The 18673-nt window shown below is 36.0% G+C and overlaps 1 protein-coding gene across 1 annotated transcript in view; it reads right to left on the bottom strand.

The window, feature by feature from the left end:
- ATP8B4 (ATPase phospholipid transporting 8B4 (putative)) overlaps nt 1-18673 on the bottom strand; it is a 253104-nt gene that overhangs the window by 158888 nt on the left and 75543 nt on the right. Inside the window, exons 4-6 of the mRNA XM_081291345.1 lie at nt 15514-15627; nt 12825-12923; nt 9874-9935 (exon numbers count right to left, since the gene is read on the bottom strand). Coding sequence (XP_081147471.1) covers nt 9874-9935; nt 12825-12923; nt 15514-15627 — 275 coding nt within the window. The remainder of the gene's footprint in view (nt 1-9873; nt 9936-12824; nt 12924-15513; nt 15628-18673) is intronic.

Here is an 18673-nt window from a genome sequence, read left to right as displayed (position 1 = left end):
AGGTCTAAAGCAAAATATTCCAGTTGTATTTTCTATAAAGAAGAAATCAATGGGGGCTAAATAGTTAATCAAACGCTGCTAAAACATTGGTTTGGTATAAACAACCTTTGAGCTATGATTGAAACTAAATCTATTCATTATAATACTATAAGCTCTTTTAGCTTTCAGGTTTGAAAACTTTTTTAAGATCTTAACTTTTCAAAGTTAAAGTTCTAATATCTCCAAGGCCTCTGTGGTATGCCACTGGAATTACAGGAATGTGCCACTGAGCCCAGAACAAATCAAGTTTTAAAGGTTAGATAGGTGATATATTTTTACAAAGGTGATATGCTTTTAATGTGCTCTGTCACCTAAGATAAGTGGGTCCTGGTTACATAAGAGTCTGCCATCTTGGTGAGTAGCAGCAGTGGGTTCAGAGCTGAAGAAAACTCAGACTCCACTGAGTGATAAAAGTGAGATAAACATGAGGATCCCCAGATTCTGAGAGAGAGGAGACCAGAACCAACTACATTGAACACTCAGTGGTGAAAGTGAGATTCAAAAGATCAGCAGCAGAAGAGGAGAACTTCTTGGGAAGAAAAACATGTGGATTCCACATTGTTTGGAAAGGGCTATGTGATGTGAACCTCCTCCACAAAATCTGCAGTCAACTCTACCTCACTCTCCAAGGTTGTTATGTGAGAAAGTTCTTTGAAGGAGTGTTAAGAGGACAAAAAAAGCAGCTAACATCTGTATTATAGAAACTTTAAAGATGATATTAGAAGATGCCACTAAAAACTTCACATGCAGAGGTCTGAAAGTGTTATAATTTCCTGTTATTTCAAGATTCATCTCATTTGGGGAAACAGTCACCATTTAGAAATTCAACCTTTAAAAATCGCATCCTTGCAACATAATAATTGATTACAACAGAAAATTGTTTATAAGAACAATTTCACAGCTCACATACAGAACTCAGCCCATTGGCAAATGGACCCTTCCATCTGCAAAGATGACAAGCAGAAACTGCCTGAGAAATGATCAACACAAGACTTGAGAAACCAGAATTAGTTTTGTGAGAGTGAAACTATTTTTGAAACAGTTTTATTATGAGTTATCAGCATGAGTTAAAAATTAATTTCACTTTTGGTCTTTCACTGCATCCAAATAGCACTTGAAACTACTCCCATTAGCTTGCTTTTGAACTCATTATTTAAGCCCATAAAAGTGATTTATTAGCATTGTTTTTAAAAAAGAAAAAAATCAAGCATTTTTCTCCTCTAATTTTACTTTCTAATCTGCAAGTCTCTTCATATAGATCCTAAATAGCTGTCCCCAATGGTGTGATCACAATGTAAAAATAATTTGGGCAGGCTGAGGATAAAAATAAATAAGAAAAAGGGAAAAAAGGCAAAAACGTCAGAGCACTGGTAATCTCCCTTGTGTTTAAGCACAGACATCTCCACTCCAAATGCAAATCTGTAATTGAGATGAGATAACTCAACAGAGGGTGCATTAATTCTCCCATGAGATCAACAGTGTCCTACTCTCCTGCATTCAAGACACAGAAAGAATGTGCTTCAGCTGCATGTGCACTAAGTTCAATGGTCTTTGGTATTTTTTATTGCAGGTGCAGATAAAATCAGAGCCTATCTAATAAAAATAATAATTCACTCTTGCCCAAGATTGACATTTTGTATAAAATCCAGCAGAAGGTAATGCCACATATGAAGACTAACCCACACCCCTCCCTGAGGAAGTTATTCCCAGGAATTCAGCAATAAATAATAGAACTCTTGACTATTGCTCCATGTGCATCTAACCTGGCAAGATAAAGAAGCTTTCTTCATAGCTGTCCAAAGGATCTGCCAGTCACACTTTTGAAATACTGTCCAAATTTACCACAGAAACTCTACAGACAAGAACCAATATATATTCTTCACATATAAGTACTATATGGTTAGTAATTATAATGTAAAACTTATATTCAAACTGCTTCAAATTATTGATATTTGGGGGTTTATATGTGTCGCTAATACATTTTTTATAGCAGCACTTTTTTTTCATCTTGTATAATGATTAAGAAAAGATAAACTTGGAACTTATTGATGTTCTGACAGTCATCCACCCAGGACACCCCAAATTTAATTGAAATGAAACCTTCTGGGGTTTCAATATGCCCAACCTGGTCTTATTCACACTTGAATCCTGATACACTTATGAAGACTTGTCCGTGGACTGAACAAGGATGCTTCAGGTTTCTTTGCCTAGTAAGGAAATAGTTGGCTCATGTAACCCTTCTAGGTGATTTTGATAAATATGTCACAAAGAAAAAGCTAGTCTTGTGGAAAAGACATAAATATGTCACAAAAACCTAGGTCTTATGGAAAAGGGTAACTCCATCAATCTAGAAAGATGAATAAATTATATTTTAAAATTGAAAGCAGACTAAACATTCAAAAAACAGTTATGTGAATTATGAGACATATACCCAAAGGAATGTTATGCAGCCCTTTAAAATTATGTGTCTAAAAACAATATAAAAACATGGAAAAATTTTAATGATGTGAAGTAAAAACAGAATAAAAATATACATACATAATTATAAGAAATTTTGGCATAGAAAGAAGACAGAAAGGAAATATAAGCAAATAGCAATGATAATAACTTTTGTATTCTAGAAGAGTAAATATTATTTTCTTCCTTGGACTTTTTTCTTATTTTCCAAATTTCTTTTTTTTTGGGGGGGGGGGGTGCGGGGGTGTTTTGTTTAATTATTTTGTTGTTGTTTTTAGATACACATAAAAGTAATGTGTATTTTGACATATTACACATACACAGAGTGCAACCCATTCTACTTTTATCTCATTCTTGTGATTGTACAGGATGTAGAGTTGTACTGGTTGTGTATTCATATATGAATATAGAAAAGTTATGTCCAATTTATTCTACTGTCTTTCCTATTCCCATTCCCCCTCCCTTTCCTTCATTCCTCTTCATCTAATCCAATTAACTTTTATACTTTCTCTCCCTACCTCCCTTATTGTGGGTTAGCATTCACATATCAGAGAGAACAATTGCCTTTGGTTTTTTGGGACTGGCTTATTTCACTTAGTATGATAAGAACAAGGATGAATAAATAATTAATAATTATTTATTAAATAAATAAATAATTTAAATAATTAATAAAATATTTAATTAATTAAATAAAAATAAATATCCACCCATTTAATATATATATATATATACACACACACACAATGGAACATTATTTTCCAAGTTTCTCTTAATGAGTGTGTTCATTTTAATGGAAAAAAATAGATAATAAAGGAAAAAATGAAACAAATTTTAAATCCTCATATCCAATGTGAGTCGTCACTCAATCAAAGTGGAAAAGTCAATTGGGCAAAGGGAAAAGTCGTTTCCACTGAAATAATATATTTGGTTGCATAATTTTTCAGCGTTCAGGAATATCATACTTGACTAGTGCAGAGACTATACTCACAGTAGCCAAAGGAAGCTCTTATCTTTCCCCATAATACACACAATTTCAAAACAAAAACAAAAACTGATGGGAACAGTTCTGTGAAGCTTGGGAGATTTGAGCAAAGTTTACCAACACTGAGGAAAGTTTAAAGTGGGATTTGTGTTCCACAAAGGGCTGGTGGTCAAGTGCAATTTGAAATCTATAGGTGTCAGGGAAACATCCTGACTGAGAAGAAGGTAATTGCACTGGAAAATCTGATCTCCGATTGTTCTACTGCAAGAGTGTACATTAAGAACTGTCAGGGAAACAAAAACCAAGAAAAAAGGATGCTGGCTCTATTTGTTAACAGTGACACAAACAGTGACTGCCACAGATGCTGGCAGCCTGGAAGAATGAACACAGAATCCTAAACTGCATATAGGGAGGCCACACTCCAAGCAGAGTTCATCGTCTTCTCTATTCAGTTTCTCACTGCTCACTAAAGATAGAGTATAGAGCAACTCTGTTCAACAGAACTAGCCACAAATCTGTGGTTTAAAATGTTCTAGTAACCACGTTCTAACAGGTTAATAAAAAGAAAAGGTAAATTTCACCTTAATAACGTTATTTAATCCAATGTATACAAAATATTATAATTTCAAAGTGGAATTGATCTAAAACCAATTATTTTTATTGATTTTTTTAAAAAATAAATGACAGTGGAATGCATTACAATTCTCATTACAATTTTTCATATCTCTGGTTGTATATAAAATATATTGACACCAATGAGTGTCTTCATACATGTACTTTGGATGATGATGTCCATCACATTCCACCATCCTTGCTAATCCCCTGCCCCCTCCCTTTCCCTCCCACCCCTCTTCCCTATCTAGAATTCATTTATTGCTCCCATGCTCCCCCTCTCTACCCCACTATGAGTCAGCCTCCTTATATATACATTCAGCATATGTTTTTCTGGAATTGGCTAACTTCACTTAGCATTATCTTCTCTAACTCCATTTATTTACCAGCAAATGCCATGATTTTATTCTCTTTTATTGCTGAGTAATATTCCATTGTGTATATATGCCACATTTTTAATCCATTCATTCACTGAAGGGCATCTAAGTTGGCTCCATAGTTTAGCTATTGTGAATTGTGCTGTTATAAACATTGATATGGCTGTGTTCCTGTAGTATGCTGTTTTTAAGTCTTTGGGGTTTAGACTGAGGAGAGGGATAGATGGGTCAAATGCTGGTTCCATTCCCAGATTTCCAAGGAATCTCCATACTGCTTTCCACATTGGCTGCACCAATTTGCAGTCCCACCAACAATTTATGAGTGTACCTTTTTCCCACATCCTCACCAACACTTATTGTTGTTTGTCTTCATGATAGCTGCCATTCTGACTGAAATGAGATGATATCCTAGAGTAGTTTTGATTTGCATTTCTCTGATCACTAGAGATGGTGAACATTTTTTTCATATATTTGTTTATTGATTGTGTATCCTCTTCTGAGAAGTGTCTGTTTAGTCCTTGGCCCATTTGTTGATTGGGTTATTTGTTTTTTTGGTGCTAAGCTTTTTGAGTTCTTTCTAGCAATTAGTGCTCTATCTGATGTATGAGGGGAAAAAATTTTCTCCTAGGATATAGGCTGTCTATTCACCTCACAGATTGTAAAACAAATTATTAATAAAATAGCTAAAATTTTTTTATTAAGTCTTTAAAATTTGGCATACACAGTCTTTTTACTTGCAACACATCTCAGTTTGGACCATAAACATTCCAAGTTCTCAGAAGCATGTCTCCAATAGCTACTTAGTTGGACAACAGAAGATCTGCACATCCTTTTCCATGTTTAATATCTACATGACTAGAAATTTTTATGGGATAGGACAACAAAAATTGTAAGTCGCATAAATATGTGCAAGTCAGTGAGTGATTCAGCATTCAGGACAGTAGATGTAATGGAGAAAGAAATAAAACACAAAAATGGGCTAAACTAAAATCTTGAATTTCTGAAGAAAAGAAAAACATGGCAAAATAATTGTTGATCAATCAAGTGTTTAACTAAAAATGTGAGTCCTTCCAAAAAAAAATTACAAATATGCACTGAAGAATAATTCCTTTATAAGGATATTTATTATGTGACAAAATGATGCTTCCTATTTTAAAATAAATGAAATTCATTTCCTTGAGTGTCTTAAAATTAAAGAGATATAGACTAGAGAAATCTATATGGGTAAAGAGGTGGGTTTGATTAGAGGTCGGTCCTTAACCTGTCTGCACATTAGACTCCTCTTGGAAACTGAAAAACATTAGGCCTTCACCTCTAAGACCCTCAATTATTCCTACATGTGGCTAGAGCATAGATAGATACATACATACATAAATACACATAGACATAGTTGTTGTTGTTGTTTAACTCTCCCAAGTTATTCTAACATGACTCCCAGGTTAAGGAGTATGGTGCAGATGACCTCTCCAGGAACTTTCAGGGTACTTCTCACCAGCCATTTACCTGCCCTGTTGCTCCCACAGAGGCCAAAGACAGTTAGCATGACTTGAGAGTGAATGTTCTCTTGTAAAACAGTTACGTCTCTACTGATATTTATAGAGTCAGCCGGCAAATAGTATTTCATGGCCTATGGTTAAGGGTGTATACTTCCTCTATAGCTGTCACATTTATTTCTACAATATGAAGTCACGCCACCTCTACTTAATTTTACAACTCAAGTCATCAAAAGATTTTATCAGTGCCTAATGCAACACCCATTTCTAAAGCAATTTCACATATTACAACAGTTTGTCAATGCAGAGGGTTGGTCCTAATATGAAAGAAATGAGTGACCATAAAAAAGTAATTAAAAGGATGGTCAGAAGGGAAAGATTTCATTTATTTTCATGGATATTTTAAGACTCAGTTTTACAATGTTGTTCAGCACAGCAAGAATGAAGATGAATAATGCTCCTGGCACCAAAAGTAGATATACGTGTTTGTATACATGTATATACTACATATAGATAAGCTATATGTATATTGTGTAATGATTTTATACTTATATAATTGTATACAAAGCCTTTCAAATAAAAAACAAATAGTGAAGACCTGGTCAGTTCACATTTATGCATTGCACCATGAGTGGATAGGAGAACTCTAATTTAGGGTCCTGCTTGCCATGGAACCCTAGACTAGTCATTTCCTTTCTGAGCCTTAGTCTCTCCATCTTTAAAATGGGGGATCTATTGCCCATATCTTAGAGTTTTATGAGAGTTAAACAGACAGCACTGGGCCCCCACACAATAAATATGTGTTGAATGTGAGTACAGCCCCCACCTTCTTTGCTTCTAAGATAAAGGGCACCTGAAGCCCAGAGGAAAAGTTAATTGCCCAATGTCACTCAGCAATCACTTACATGGGCCCAGATCTCCTGACTGGCACTTTCAACACAACCCTTCCTCCTCAGGGACTCTCTCCCCAAAGCTGACTATAATTTTCCTTGCCCAAGACAAGCCAGTCTCTCCTGCACTAGCATGAAGACCTTGACTCTAAGACCTTCTGCCAAGAACACACAAAGGAAGCCACAAGTACCCAGCAAGGCCCAACCCAATGTGACACCCACTCCCAGCAATGCCCATCTACCAGGGTCCCAAGACCCAAGTCATTTTACTTTTATTCTTGGACCATGACCCACAAGTGCCAAGGAGAGGTTCAAAACACTTTCTTAACATTTTCTATTAATATTGTCATGGGCTTAATTATGCGTTAACCACTGTCTTAAAACTGCATTCCTAGAAGAAGATTCTGATATGAGGATTCATGTGCAAGTAGCTAATTAAGACAGTACTAGGAGTAACTGATAAGGGATATGAGAAGCATCATAGAACAAAGGAAGAAGCAAAGCAAGGTGTGACTTCTGGCAAGGCTCATCTTTTGTCTGGTCTGGAGAAGTGCTCAGGGGTGAAATTTAACCTCAGAGTTAGTCCAACTTGAGGCAGGGAAGCAACTCTTTCATACTCCTGTACCAGTTAATCTTTGGTTCCAAGAACCCAAGGGCAGTGTTCTGAAGAAGGTGGCAAGTACAAGTTCTGAGAGGTAATATACATAATTTCTGAGCCCAGAAGAACCAGGTAGAGCCACGAGCTCCAAAGGAAGACTCGAAGCTGTCTGCAACATCTCAGATCTAAGCCCATTTGATTTCCCCAGTACCTCCAAATCCCAAAAGTGAAAAGCCAGTCTCCACAGCCTGAGCACATTCTGCTAAAACTATCATACCAGCCACCAGAATTTGCTAGTGATAGGATTTAGCAAAATATCATAGAACATTCTCTGGCAGATTTCCCTCTCAGAAAGATGGCTACAGGTCAGTTCCAAGATTCAACAGACACCCTGGTAGGCTCAAGTGACATAAACGCGACCAAGAGGCAGGACCCCTGCCCTGGAGAATTTTGAGTAATCTTTCTAATGGAAATGTTTGTAAATTTAAGCATTTACACCAAATGCTTAAGATTATCCCATTCTTAATGATAAGTGCATCTCCCTTCAACTTCATAGAATCAGCAACAATACCTCCACAGAACGTCAGGCCATACTGATTTACAGACAGAACCTACCTCATAAGGAATTAAGGAAAGGATAAATGAAACCACAAGAAAATAGCACTAATACTACTCCCAATAATGATGATAATGATAGCAAGTATGTGTGAAAAACACCTACTCACCAAGCTTCTGAATATCTAAGTTACTGGATTAATCAATCCATGGCCTCCAGATAGAAGCCCCAATATCTTATCAAGGTATCACCACAAAATTTAACTTGAGAAGACAAAAAGACACATGAAAGCTTTTAGTTCAAATTAATTATATCACTGTATATATTTTAACACCCTTTATATGAGATGATACAAAGTAATGAAACTGATTATCAAATGTTCCTTGGAGAATTAGTCATAACATCAGATATAACTTCCATTACTTGAGACAGTCAAGACATGCAATGAATACTGCTCAAAGCCACATACCACATTAGCTTACAAAGAATCACCATGCCTTAAAGAAATAACAGGCCACGTGGAAATGCTGGCAACACACCAGACTCCAGGAAGGGCACATTATAGTAGCTCAACCCTCACAACAGCTCCATCCAAGCATGGGACCCCATCATAACCCCACTTTATACACAAAGAATTTGATGTTTATAGAGGTTAGGAACTTGCCCAAGACCACAGAAATATTCAGAAGAATGAAACCCATACTTAAGTCCTTCCAAGTGCAAAACGCATGCTTTTAACACCACACTATGGTGGCAACAATTCAAAACCTGCTAACACTGGAAATGAACCAGATGGTTCCAGCATCTTTATGGCTTATCCTTGTCACACCAGAATTATGCTTTACAAGGCTCTGTCTCTACAACTCTGGTTTTAGAGTAAGATCATCTTTCTTCATTAAGTACCATTTTGTAAAACAAGACAATAAAAAAAACTATAGGAATCCATTTCATTAATAATATCAACCAACATATTAGTTACAGAAAGAGATTAGTTACATTCATCTTACTCTTTATTATCTCAGCTACCTAGCCTCTCTTGATATGTCTATCACTTTGTGGAATCTTCTCTCACATGAGGTTGATTTGCTCTATTATTTTCTCTTTTAAAATTATATTCTTCACAATATCTAAATAATTCAAAAATCTTTGGCTGGTGTGATTTACTGTCAGATTATGAATTAAAAATACATTATAAATTTACTTTGCCACCTGTTACCATTAGCAAAAAGAGGGGACAGAGAGAAAGCAAATAAGAAACGATGGAAAGAAACTTTGAAATTTACTCTTGTCAAGTTTTCTGGAGATGTTTTCAGGGTTGTTGGTGTATAAAAGCACACGTTATAAAGCATTTATGATTCTAGTACTGTTCCGCAAATATTTCTCCATTAATGGATAAGTTTAAATGCAATGAAAAATTCATGATATAGTGGATAGTATATTCTAAATTCAACTCTCAAGGGAATACAACATTCTTATTGCTATCACTTGACACAGTAATGTGCCAGAAGTCCCTCTAGCAATCTTCCCCAGAAATTGCCAAATTTAAAAACTCAAATACTCATGAAGTCTACAAAACATGGCATGTATGCCACCTCTAAATAGTATTCTATCTAGAAATAAAAAGTGACAACGGTATGTCAGTGTCCCATAATAGAAAGCCACAGGAATTCAAAGCAAAAGTTGAGTGAATTGTATAAATACTGGTTGAGTATGAAAAGAAGACATGAAGATGGAAGGGAATTATATTTCAGCAGCGAATAAACTAAAGGAGGGAGAAAGCAAACAATTAGAAAAGAAAGCCACCAGTTATCAAGACCAGTCTTGGGGACACAGAAATCATAATAATAACCCAAAGGATGCATTTCTTACTTGCTGTCAATGATCACTTCAGACTGCCGATTATTCACTTGGTTATCACTCTTGTGGCGGAACTGGAAAATCAAAGTATTCATGAGATAATATAATAAATCACACTTGGTCAACCCAAAAGGACAATGGAAATATTTTGAGTGCATGTATTTGGACAATGTCTCCATCTGCCTAAGATGAACACAGTTATACTTACCTTGAACCCAGCTGCATATTCTAAATCTAAATCAACACTCAGCTCACTAAAGCTCATTCTAGGCATCACCAGTGGAAGAAGTCTAGCCACATGCTCGACTCACAATTCCAATTCTCACACATTTTTAGTCACTTCTAAGAAGACAATGTGTTCTTTCCTCTGTCACATAGTACCAGAGAAAACCATACATTAATTTTGATGACTCCAACCAAGAATGGGGACTTCCATTTCTCTCACATATGTGCTCAATACTTTATTGGAACATCACTGATTCTGTTTTATGGATTTCTTTGAAGTCAAGAAATTACTTGTAACAACATGTATTTTTATTCTCCAGAAATTCTAATTGTTAACAGTGATCTTATGAAATAGCAAGCATTTAAAACAAAAATCAGAATACAATACTGAACCACATTTGGTGTGAATTTATATTTTATGCCCAAGAGATCATATTTCCAGTAATGTAAATATCTTATATTGCTTGAAAGAATCCATGTATTATAAGCTCCTCACTAGACTCAGAAATTGGTAGCCATTGAGATAAATGTTTCTACATGAACTTTCAAGATCATATTATTTGTTAGTTATTACAAGTTATTAGAACAAGGGTAATAGATAATAGTGTAAATTGTAATAGACTGAGACAACGTTATTTCAGCATATTAGCTTACATACACATATGAACGGGGATAATTTTAGAAGACATGAAACTTTGATTTTATAGACTGTAATCATAAAGATAAGTGACTATTCTTTTCTATTTTAAATGTTGTATCAATAGCACAACATATACAATGCTTCAACCAAATCTTTTCTTTTTAACATCGTTTCAAAACCCATCACAATCTTTCTATTATGCTATCCCTGATACATATAATTGCATGGTATTACACAGGTATAAGTTAACGGATATTACCAGTAAAAATAAGAAGACAAAGCTATTTAGCATTTTTAAGATTAAAATAATTTAAATATTATAAACTTTTAGGAGTAAATTGAGCCCGCCCATTCACTGATATGTAAACTTCTTTCTACCAATAGAACACTAGAGATGGAAACATTTTTCTGAGTACATGGTTTAGTGGGGTTGCCAAACATCCTCTGTTTGCTCCTCCATATCTTTACCTTAAATTTCTCTATTCTGCCCTGTGCCCATGGGAAGTTGTCCCCTATGGTCTTTGTTTCTGGTTGCCCTTGGCCAATAGGTGGTACTGAAGATCAGAAAGCCAGAGAAGAGTAAAATGAGGGTATTTATTGCCCTGCTTCCTTCTAGTTGAGTTAGCAATGGCTATGTTCTCTACAGATAGCCCCAGCTGCAGCAAACAGCCCCAGCTATAGCTCCAGGGCTGGTAACTGCTTCCTTCCTTTCTTCTTCAGGCCTAGTAGTTACAATAGTAGGGCAGCCCATGTTGCTAGCCTAGGTGCTTTTCCTTGTAAATGACCCCTTCATTATTAAACTCTCCAGTCTTCCCCATTTCAGAGTGACAGCTATCTCCTGCCAAGACAGAATATCTTACTGATGAAGATATTCAACTATTGCACTAGCATATTATCACAAAAAATAAAAGCACTTTCAAACATTAACTATAGTAAAATCAGCAGGAGACTTCATGTTTAGTCACAGCTGTATGTAATCTGAAAATACTCCTCTAAATTGAATAGTTAAGCATCATAGAAAAATGCCAATTAGCTCACCACCTCCCCAAAATCTGAGCAACCCACACTCTGGGCTTCAGGATGGAACTCCCACTTTTGCTCAGGCTTTGCAAAAGGGTTTTGGTATTGGAACAGATGGAGTCTAGAAGGATTAGAATTGGTCTTCTCAGGCCCACGCTGACTCTTTTTGACAATTTTTACTCTAGAAATAAATACAAAGTCTTAGAGGGGATCTGCTCCAGGCAGGAAGGGAGCAGAGGACCAGCATTCATAGTGTACTCACAGTAAGTCCAGCTATCTATCTGGTGCTCATTTTATCCTTCACCTCATTTTATCCTCCCAACAGTGCTTATGTCATTAGCTCCATCACACAAAAAAAGGGAAGGGTCAGAGGTCCACTTACTGCTATGCTAGTCAATGGAATGGTAAGATGTCTTCCTCCATGTTTTTTCTACTCTACTATTTTTTCTCTTTAATGAAGTGTGACTATAATGAATGAGACCTTTAAGGACATTATTTAGGAACTCATACATCTAAATGAATACTATTTCCCTGAAATGTCCGATAATATGGAACAACCATACACTTACTCCAAAGGTATCATTGACCAAATTCAACCTCAAATGTCAGAGTCACAATGTGCACCATGAAATTGTTTAGGCATTTTGAAACTTCTTGTATAATGAGCACAATATGTAAGAGTGTCTAATGCTTACCAACTCCCAAAACTTAGACAAAGACATCTGATAAAGGATAAATAATACCTCACTGTGTGAATGCATGTTGTGTTCTAAATCCAGTTTGCTTTTCAACAAGTAGGTGGTATTATCCTATGCAAATTGCAAGCTCTCTATGAATTTTAGTTTCCTCATCTATAAAACAAAGGAGTGTGTCTAGATATTGAAAGCCTCTTGCTTTTAAAGAGGCACAGCTTCTATGACACCAATATTAGCAGATAGCAAAACAAATAGAAAAATATTATCACGTGGTATTCACCAAAAGAGTTTCATCTAAAACTTCAAATAGATCTCCACTTTCTATTTCTGAGATGTTGCCATTGGAACTGAGACCTCGATCATGCTCAAGAACAAATACTCACATAGTCATCTGTGGCATCTTTGACAGCTGTCATAGTTATTACCAGAACCAGAGGCACGATGGTAGTAAACCAGGTTAAGGAGGAGATTTCTGGAATTAGCTGAAATAAATATTTCAAATAATTTAGGGCTGTTAGCTTTAAGAAATATATTTTCCAATTTTGTTATTTAATTCTATAAGACTTGGCAGAAATTAATGCAATTATATCCTGTTATTTGTACAAATGTAGAATAACCCAATAATTTCAGTGTTTGCATTTGATAAGACACATAGGGTAGAAGCATCATTCTGCCAATTTTCAAACTGAAAAAAAAATGAAAATTCTAAAGCAAGTTGAGAAGTAAACTTTTCTTGAAATTTTTCACATATGGTGGTCTTTCTCCATGTTGTTAAATGTCACCTGTCTTTCTCAGCTTCTCATCTAACTTTTAATAATTTTACCAACGCCTTCTCACACCAGTTCTCAAAGAAAGATCCTTTGAATATCTACCTTGCACCAGACACTGAGCCAGGTATTTTCCATATATCATTTGATTCCCAGAAAAATTCATTCAGTTAGATTATGTGCTATAATTATTTTTGCACTAGTCCATAGGGTTTTTATTACACATATTTTATAAATAACTAGAAGAGAGGCTTTCAAAGGTTCCAAGTGCAAACAAATGATTAATGTTTGAGATGGAAATGCTTATTACCTAGGTTTAATCATCACACATTGTATATACGTACTGAATTACCACACTATACCCCATAAAGATGTACATTATTGTGTGTCAATTAAAAGTAAAAACAATAATAAAATAAAATAAAACTCCTCTGAGGAGGCAGTAAAAATGTTGGACTAGTAGAAAAGCTGGATCCTATTCCTAGTGTCATGTGAAAGTTTAAAGGAGGTTGGTCTGAACCATCTCAAATGTACTTTCCAAATATAAAATTGTATGAACTAGGGGCTGGGGCTGGGGCTCAGTGGTAGAGCGCTCGCCTAGCACACGTGAGGCATTGGGTTTGATCCTCAGCACCACATAAAAATGAAATAAAGATATTGTGTCCACCTCTAACTAAAAAATAAATATTAAAAGAAATTGCATGAACTGAGGCTTTGACCACAGGTAAGAAAGCCATCAGAGAAATGGATCCTAAGTTCTGCAGTGGTGTGAAGGGTTACATGAAGAAATGGATTTTACATTTTCTTCAATAAACGGTAAGTTGCTCATTAATTGTGCTCATCTGTTTGTTTGTTTTATTTTTATTTGGGGGTTTTTCCTGATTGTTTCTCAACTATATCCCTATTCTTAAGGAACTCTCCTACCCCCTCCGCTTTCAGTCCTCGTAATTTTGTTGGGTGATTCCATTTTGGCTCCCACTTTGGCACATGATCTAGGTCAAGCCAATCACTGTCTCAAATCCTTGAGCCACAGTGATCAGTTTAGTAATGAGAAATAATCTCAAGATATTTGCTAGAGATAAAAGGTAATATCTCTCCCTCCCTCCCTCCCTCCCTCCCTCCCTCTCTCTCTCTCTCTCTCTCTCTCTCTCTCTCTCCCCCCCCTCCCTCCCTCCTCCTCTCTTTCTGTCTCTATCCATTTACATATCTATCTCATATTAGAGTTAGACTGGAGAGCAAGGAAGATAGGTCTAAAACTGCCAGGGCCACCAGATACTAAGAATTTACAGGAGAATCCTCATGACCAACAGGGATGAGACCAGAGGAAGGGAAGCTACATCCTCATCAAATTGTTACTGCCCAGGAGTCTAACCACACTAGAGAGGAAATATGACCCTGAATATATTCACCTTTTGATTAAATTAATTTATATTTCTGCCACTTTCCACCCAAAGATTCTTAATACAAATAGCTACTCGATTAAAGGAAAATAGTACCCAAAGCTTATAATCTATACTTCACACATCCAACCCCTCTTCTACCTCTTCAAACTAAAACAAAGCCCAGCACATTCTGAATCAACTAGTATGATCTGATTAAATTATCCAAAATTAATACTAAGTAAATAACTGACTAACAGGAACTTTTTCTGTGTGTATATATATATATATATATATATATATATATATATATATATGCATCTTTGTTGATCTATACCTTTTTCCCTTCCCAAAATATCAGTGAGAGCTAAAATTTCATTTAAGCTTAAATTTTAGTCAGATGAGGAGGGAGAAATTAACAAATTACCACTCAAAACTGTAAGAATAATCATTTTAGAGTGAAATAACATACAGCAAACATCATTCATTTTATATGCACATAAAATATGTCATTGTTCTTAGATCAAAATGAAATGTGCCAAATTAAGTACCACAACCCTCTCAGTCTTAGTCAGCAAAGGCTCTTTGCCTCAACTCTAGCAATCCCCACACTGTCATCATGAGAGGAAGATAAAAAAAGAAAGGAGGCAATGAACAGTCATTATTATTAGGCTCTGGTTTGGTTCAAATAAAGTGCAAGTCTGCATTTTTTAAATGACCTCAGTGTTTAAAATGATGAATGCCCTGAGTGTTACCCATTCCTAGCACTCCCACATTTGTGAAGAGAAACAGCAACAATAACATTAAAAAATCTGATAAGGATGGCTTTACCTCATCGCAAACATTTAGCAGAGTAAATTAACTTACTTTTCCAAATTATGTGAATATTTTTAAGAGATAATGAAGAAGTACAACCCAAACATTACCTGCAATATCAGAAGGAAAAGGAAATAGGCATTTGCCACTCTTTGGAACTGTTCAAATAAATTAATTGGCAAGAAGGTAAGAATGTTGTACTTGGATGTGTGGATACGATTATCCTGAAAAAGAAATAGCATCGTGTTAGTATGAGGCAAGGTGTTGCTCATTATAGCTCTGAAATGTCCAAAGATGAGCATGAATCACGCCAGAGTAACAAAGAGAAGCCAGTTATCTAGGAAATGTTAAACTCTGCGTGGCCCAAGCCCTTCATCTTTCCCAAGATAACATACTCCTCATGCTAGATGAAAGGACTATGTGGTGCCATAAAATCACCCTTACTAAAAAATATATCAACTGCACAAGTCCACTGATTAGATATTTTTGCTTTTGTGCATTCACCCCTTTGATAGGTATTACTTAAGTACCTACTATATGATGGCATTGAGTTCATGCTAAGGCCCATGCATTGGAAGGAATCTGTGTAAAAGTCATCCAGTCCACCTTCCTGAAGCATGGTCCTTTAGGAGCTTGACAAAGGGCCCTTAGAATTGTCTTTGAAGGTCTCCTCTGACGGAAAACTTACTGCCTTTAAAGGCAGCCTGTTCCCATTTAAGAACAGGAATTACTAGAAAAGTCTTTCTTATGAGAAACCAAATCTGCCTCCCCATAATTTCTTGTTATATACTGAATTCCATCCCTCAGGTCACCCAGACTAAGTCTGTCTTTTCCATGTTGATAATTGGTTTTGGGGAGTTTTTGTTGTTTGTTTTTGGTTTTGTTTGGTTTCGTTTAGTTTGGTTTCAGTACTGGGGACTGAGCCCAGTGGCACTACACCACTGAGCTACATCCCCAGCCCTATTTACTTTTTAGTTTGAGTCTCTCTAAATTGCCAAGGTTAGCCTCTTTCACTTTCAATCCTCCTGTCTCAGCCTCCCAGTTCACTGCGATTACACGCATGCACCACCATGCCCAGTAACCTTCAAATATTTGAAGACCACTCATAGAACTCCTCTAAATCTTCTTTAATCCACATTTCTAAACCTCTCGGTCTTTTTCCATGACCTATTTTGCAGACATTTTTTATTGGTCAGCCTCTTCTTGATCTACCCCAACTTCTCCAAATCTGTCTTAAAACATAGCACCTAAAGCCAAACACAAATTACAGACCTAGTTCAACCAAACCATGTACAGTGGGACTTTGCTGTTCAGTGTTCTGAACTACTATGTTAACAAGCCCTAAAATTTCATCAGCATTTTAGAAACTGTATCTCTATATGTATTCATATTAAGTTTCAATCACCCAAAATCCCTAGATCATTTTTACATAAACCACTATTTATTCAGTTTTCCTTCCCTAAACATTGCAGTTATTTTTTTAATATCAATGTACAAGATCTTTCATATATTCCTATTATATAAGACTAATAGGAAAAAACATTTTTAAACCTTAAGTGTGCTATAATAATGTATTTAATATTCCTCCCAGCATTGTATCATCAGAAAATTTTAAGTACATACCTTTTATATATTCTTCCAAAGACAAATACATTAAAAGGGATATGGCCACAGATGAAAATATTGTTCATTTAAAAATAAAGCTAGCTTGGCGTGGTGGCACACTCCTGTTATCCCAGCAGCTTGAGAGGATGATGCAGGAAGATCATGAGTTTAAAGCCAGCCTCAGCAAAAGTGAGGTACCAAGCAACTCAGTGAGACCTTGTCTCTAAATAAATACAAAATAAGGCTGGGGATATGGCCTGAGTTCAATCCCCAATACCAAAAATAAAATAAAATAAAGCTATAGTAAATTACCAGAGATCTCTCTATAGATCAATGTTAATAACATTTTAAGGTATTATATAAAACATATTAAATACATTTTATTTAACCACTTACAAATCCATTTACTTGTACTCCACTGAGGCTTAACTCTATCTTATCCACAAAAACAGCATGACAAAGTCAGGGTGATAAGTCCTGCTAAAATTCAGAGTCAATATGCCCTAAATAGATTTTTTTTTGAGAGAGAGAGAGAGAATTTTAATATTTATTTTTTTAGTTTTCAGCGGACACAACATCTTTGTTTTGTATGTGGTGCTGAGGATTGAACCCCGGGCCGCCATGTGAGCCAGGTGAGCGCGCTACCGCTTGAGCCACATCCCCAGCCCCCTAAATAGATTTTTTTAATGAGGTTGTTTGTGTTCCTAGTAATCACTGCTATCTGTTTAAATAAAATTAAACCTTCTGCTAAATGACCATTTTGACCATTTAGCAGGTGCTACAAGTTGTGGGAAAGTAAGAAGAGGTTAAGAGAAGAGTTCTCAGCTTAGTGGTCTGATCACTGTAATGTGCTAAAAACTGCTCTGTTAGCTGAAGATGAGTAACTGCAGTGTGTTACCTACTCAAGAGCTGGGCTGGAAAGGAAGGATGTAGAAACTGTCAATCATGATGTTTTCCTCAAGGGGGAACTTGGAGAAAATACTGGGGAAGAGGAAAGCAAAGGAGAAAAAACAGTTAACCACTTATCTTATATATCAAATTCTATTTTATTTTTTCCTTCTAAGTTAAAACTTAAACAGAGGTTAAACTTGCATCTTGCTAAAAGGATAGATACAACATCTGTGTCAGTCAAAATCATAGTAAGAACTATAAAGAAATTCTCCTGAATTCCATATAGGTGAGGAGCTAATTTTGTGGGATGAAGTGATAATGTCAACCAGAAACTATGACAATTTTCTTCTAGTTACTTAGCTTGACATATAACAATGATTATGTTTGTTCTGGCTCTGTTGTAACTTAGTCACAGATGATGCAAACCTGCACATCTTCGGCTGGGAGCAAGGAACAAGGGCTCCCCCTCCTGGACAATCTCTGGGTCCATCTACTCCTTGTTCAAAAATGTATTAGTGACAGGACAGACAGATGCAAGTAATGGGAACATGAAATTAAGGGAATAATTCTATAAAATGGGGCCACTATGCTGATCTCTATATGCTTTCTTTTCCAAGAAGCAATTTACCTGCAGCCCTGCCTACCTTAAGTAGCCTGGATATGTTACAGTCCTTGGCAAACTACCTCTTATCAGCAGGAGAAATGCAAGCCTAAAATAATATTGATGTGAGGAACCTAAGTTAGCCTAAAGGTGGAAATTTTTGTGACCCTTTT

This window comes from Spermophilus citellus (genome assembly GCF_964194105.1).
Source record: "Spermophilus citellus genome assembly, chromosome: 4".
NCBI classification, from domain to species: domain Eukaryota; kingdom Metazoa; phylum Chordata; class Mammalia; order Rodentia; family Sciuridae; genus Spermophilus; species Spermophilus citellus.
This window is presented reverse-complemented; position numbering and strand designations above follow the sequence as displayed.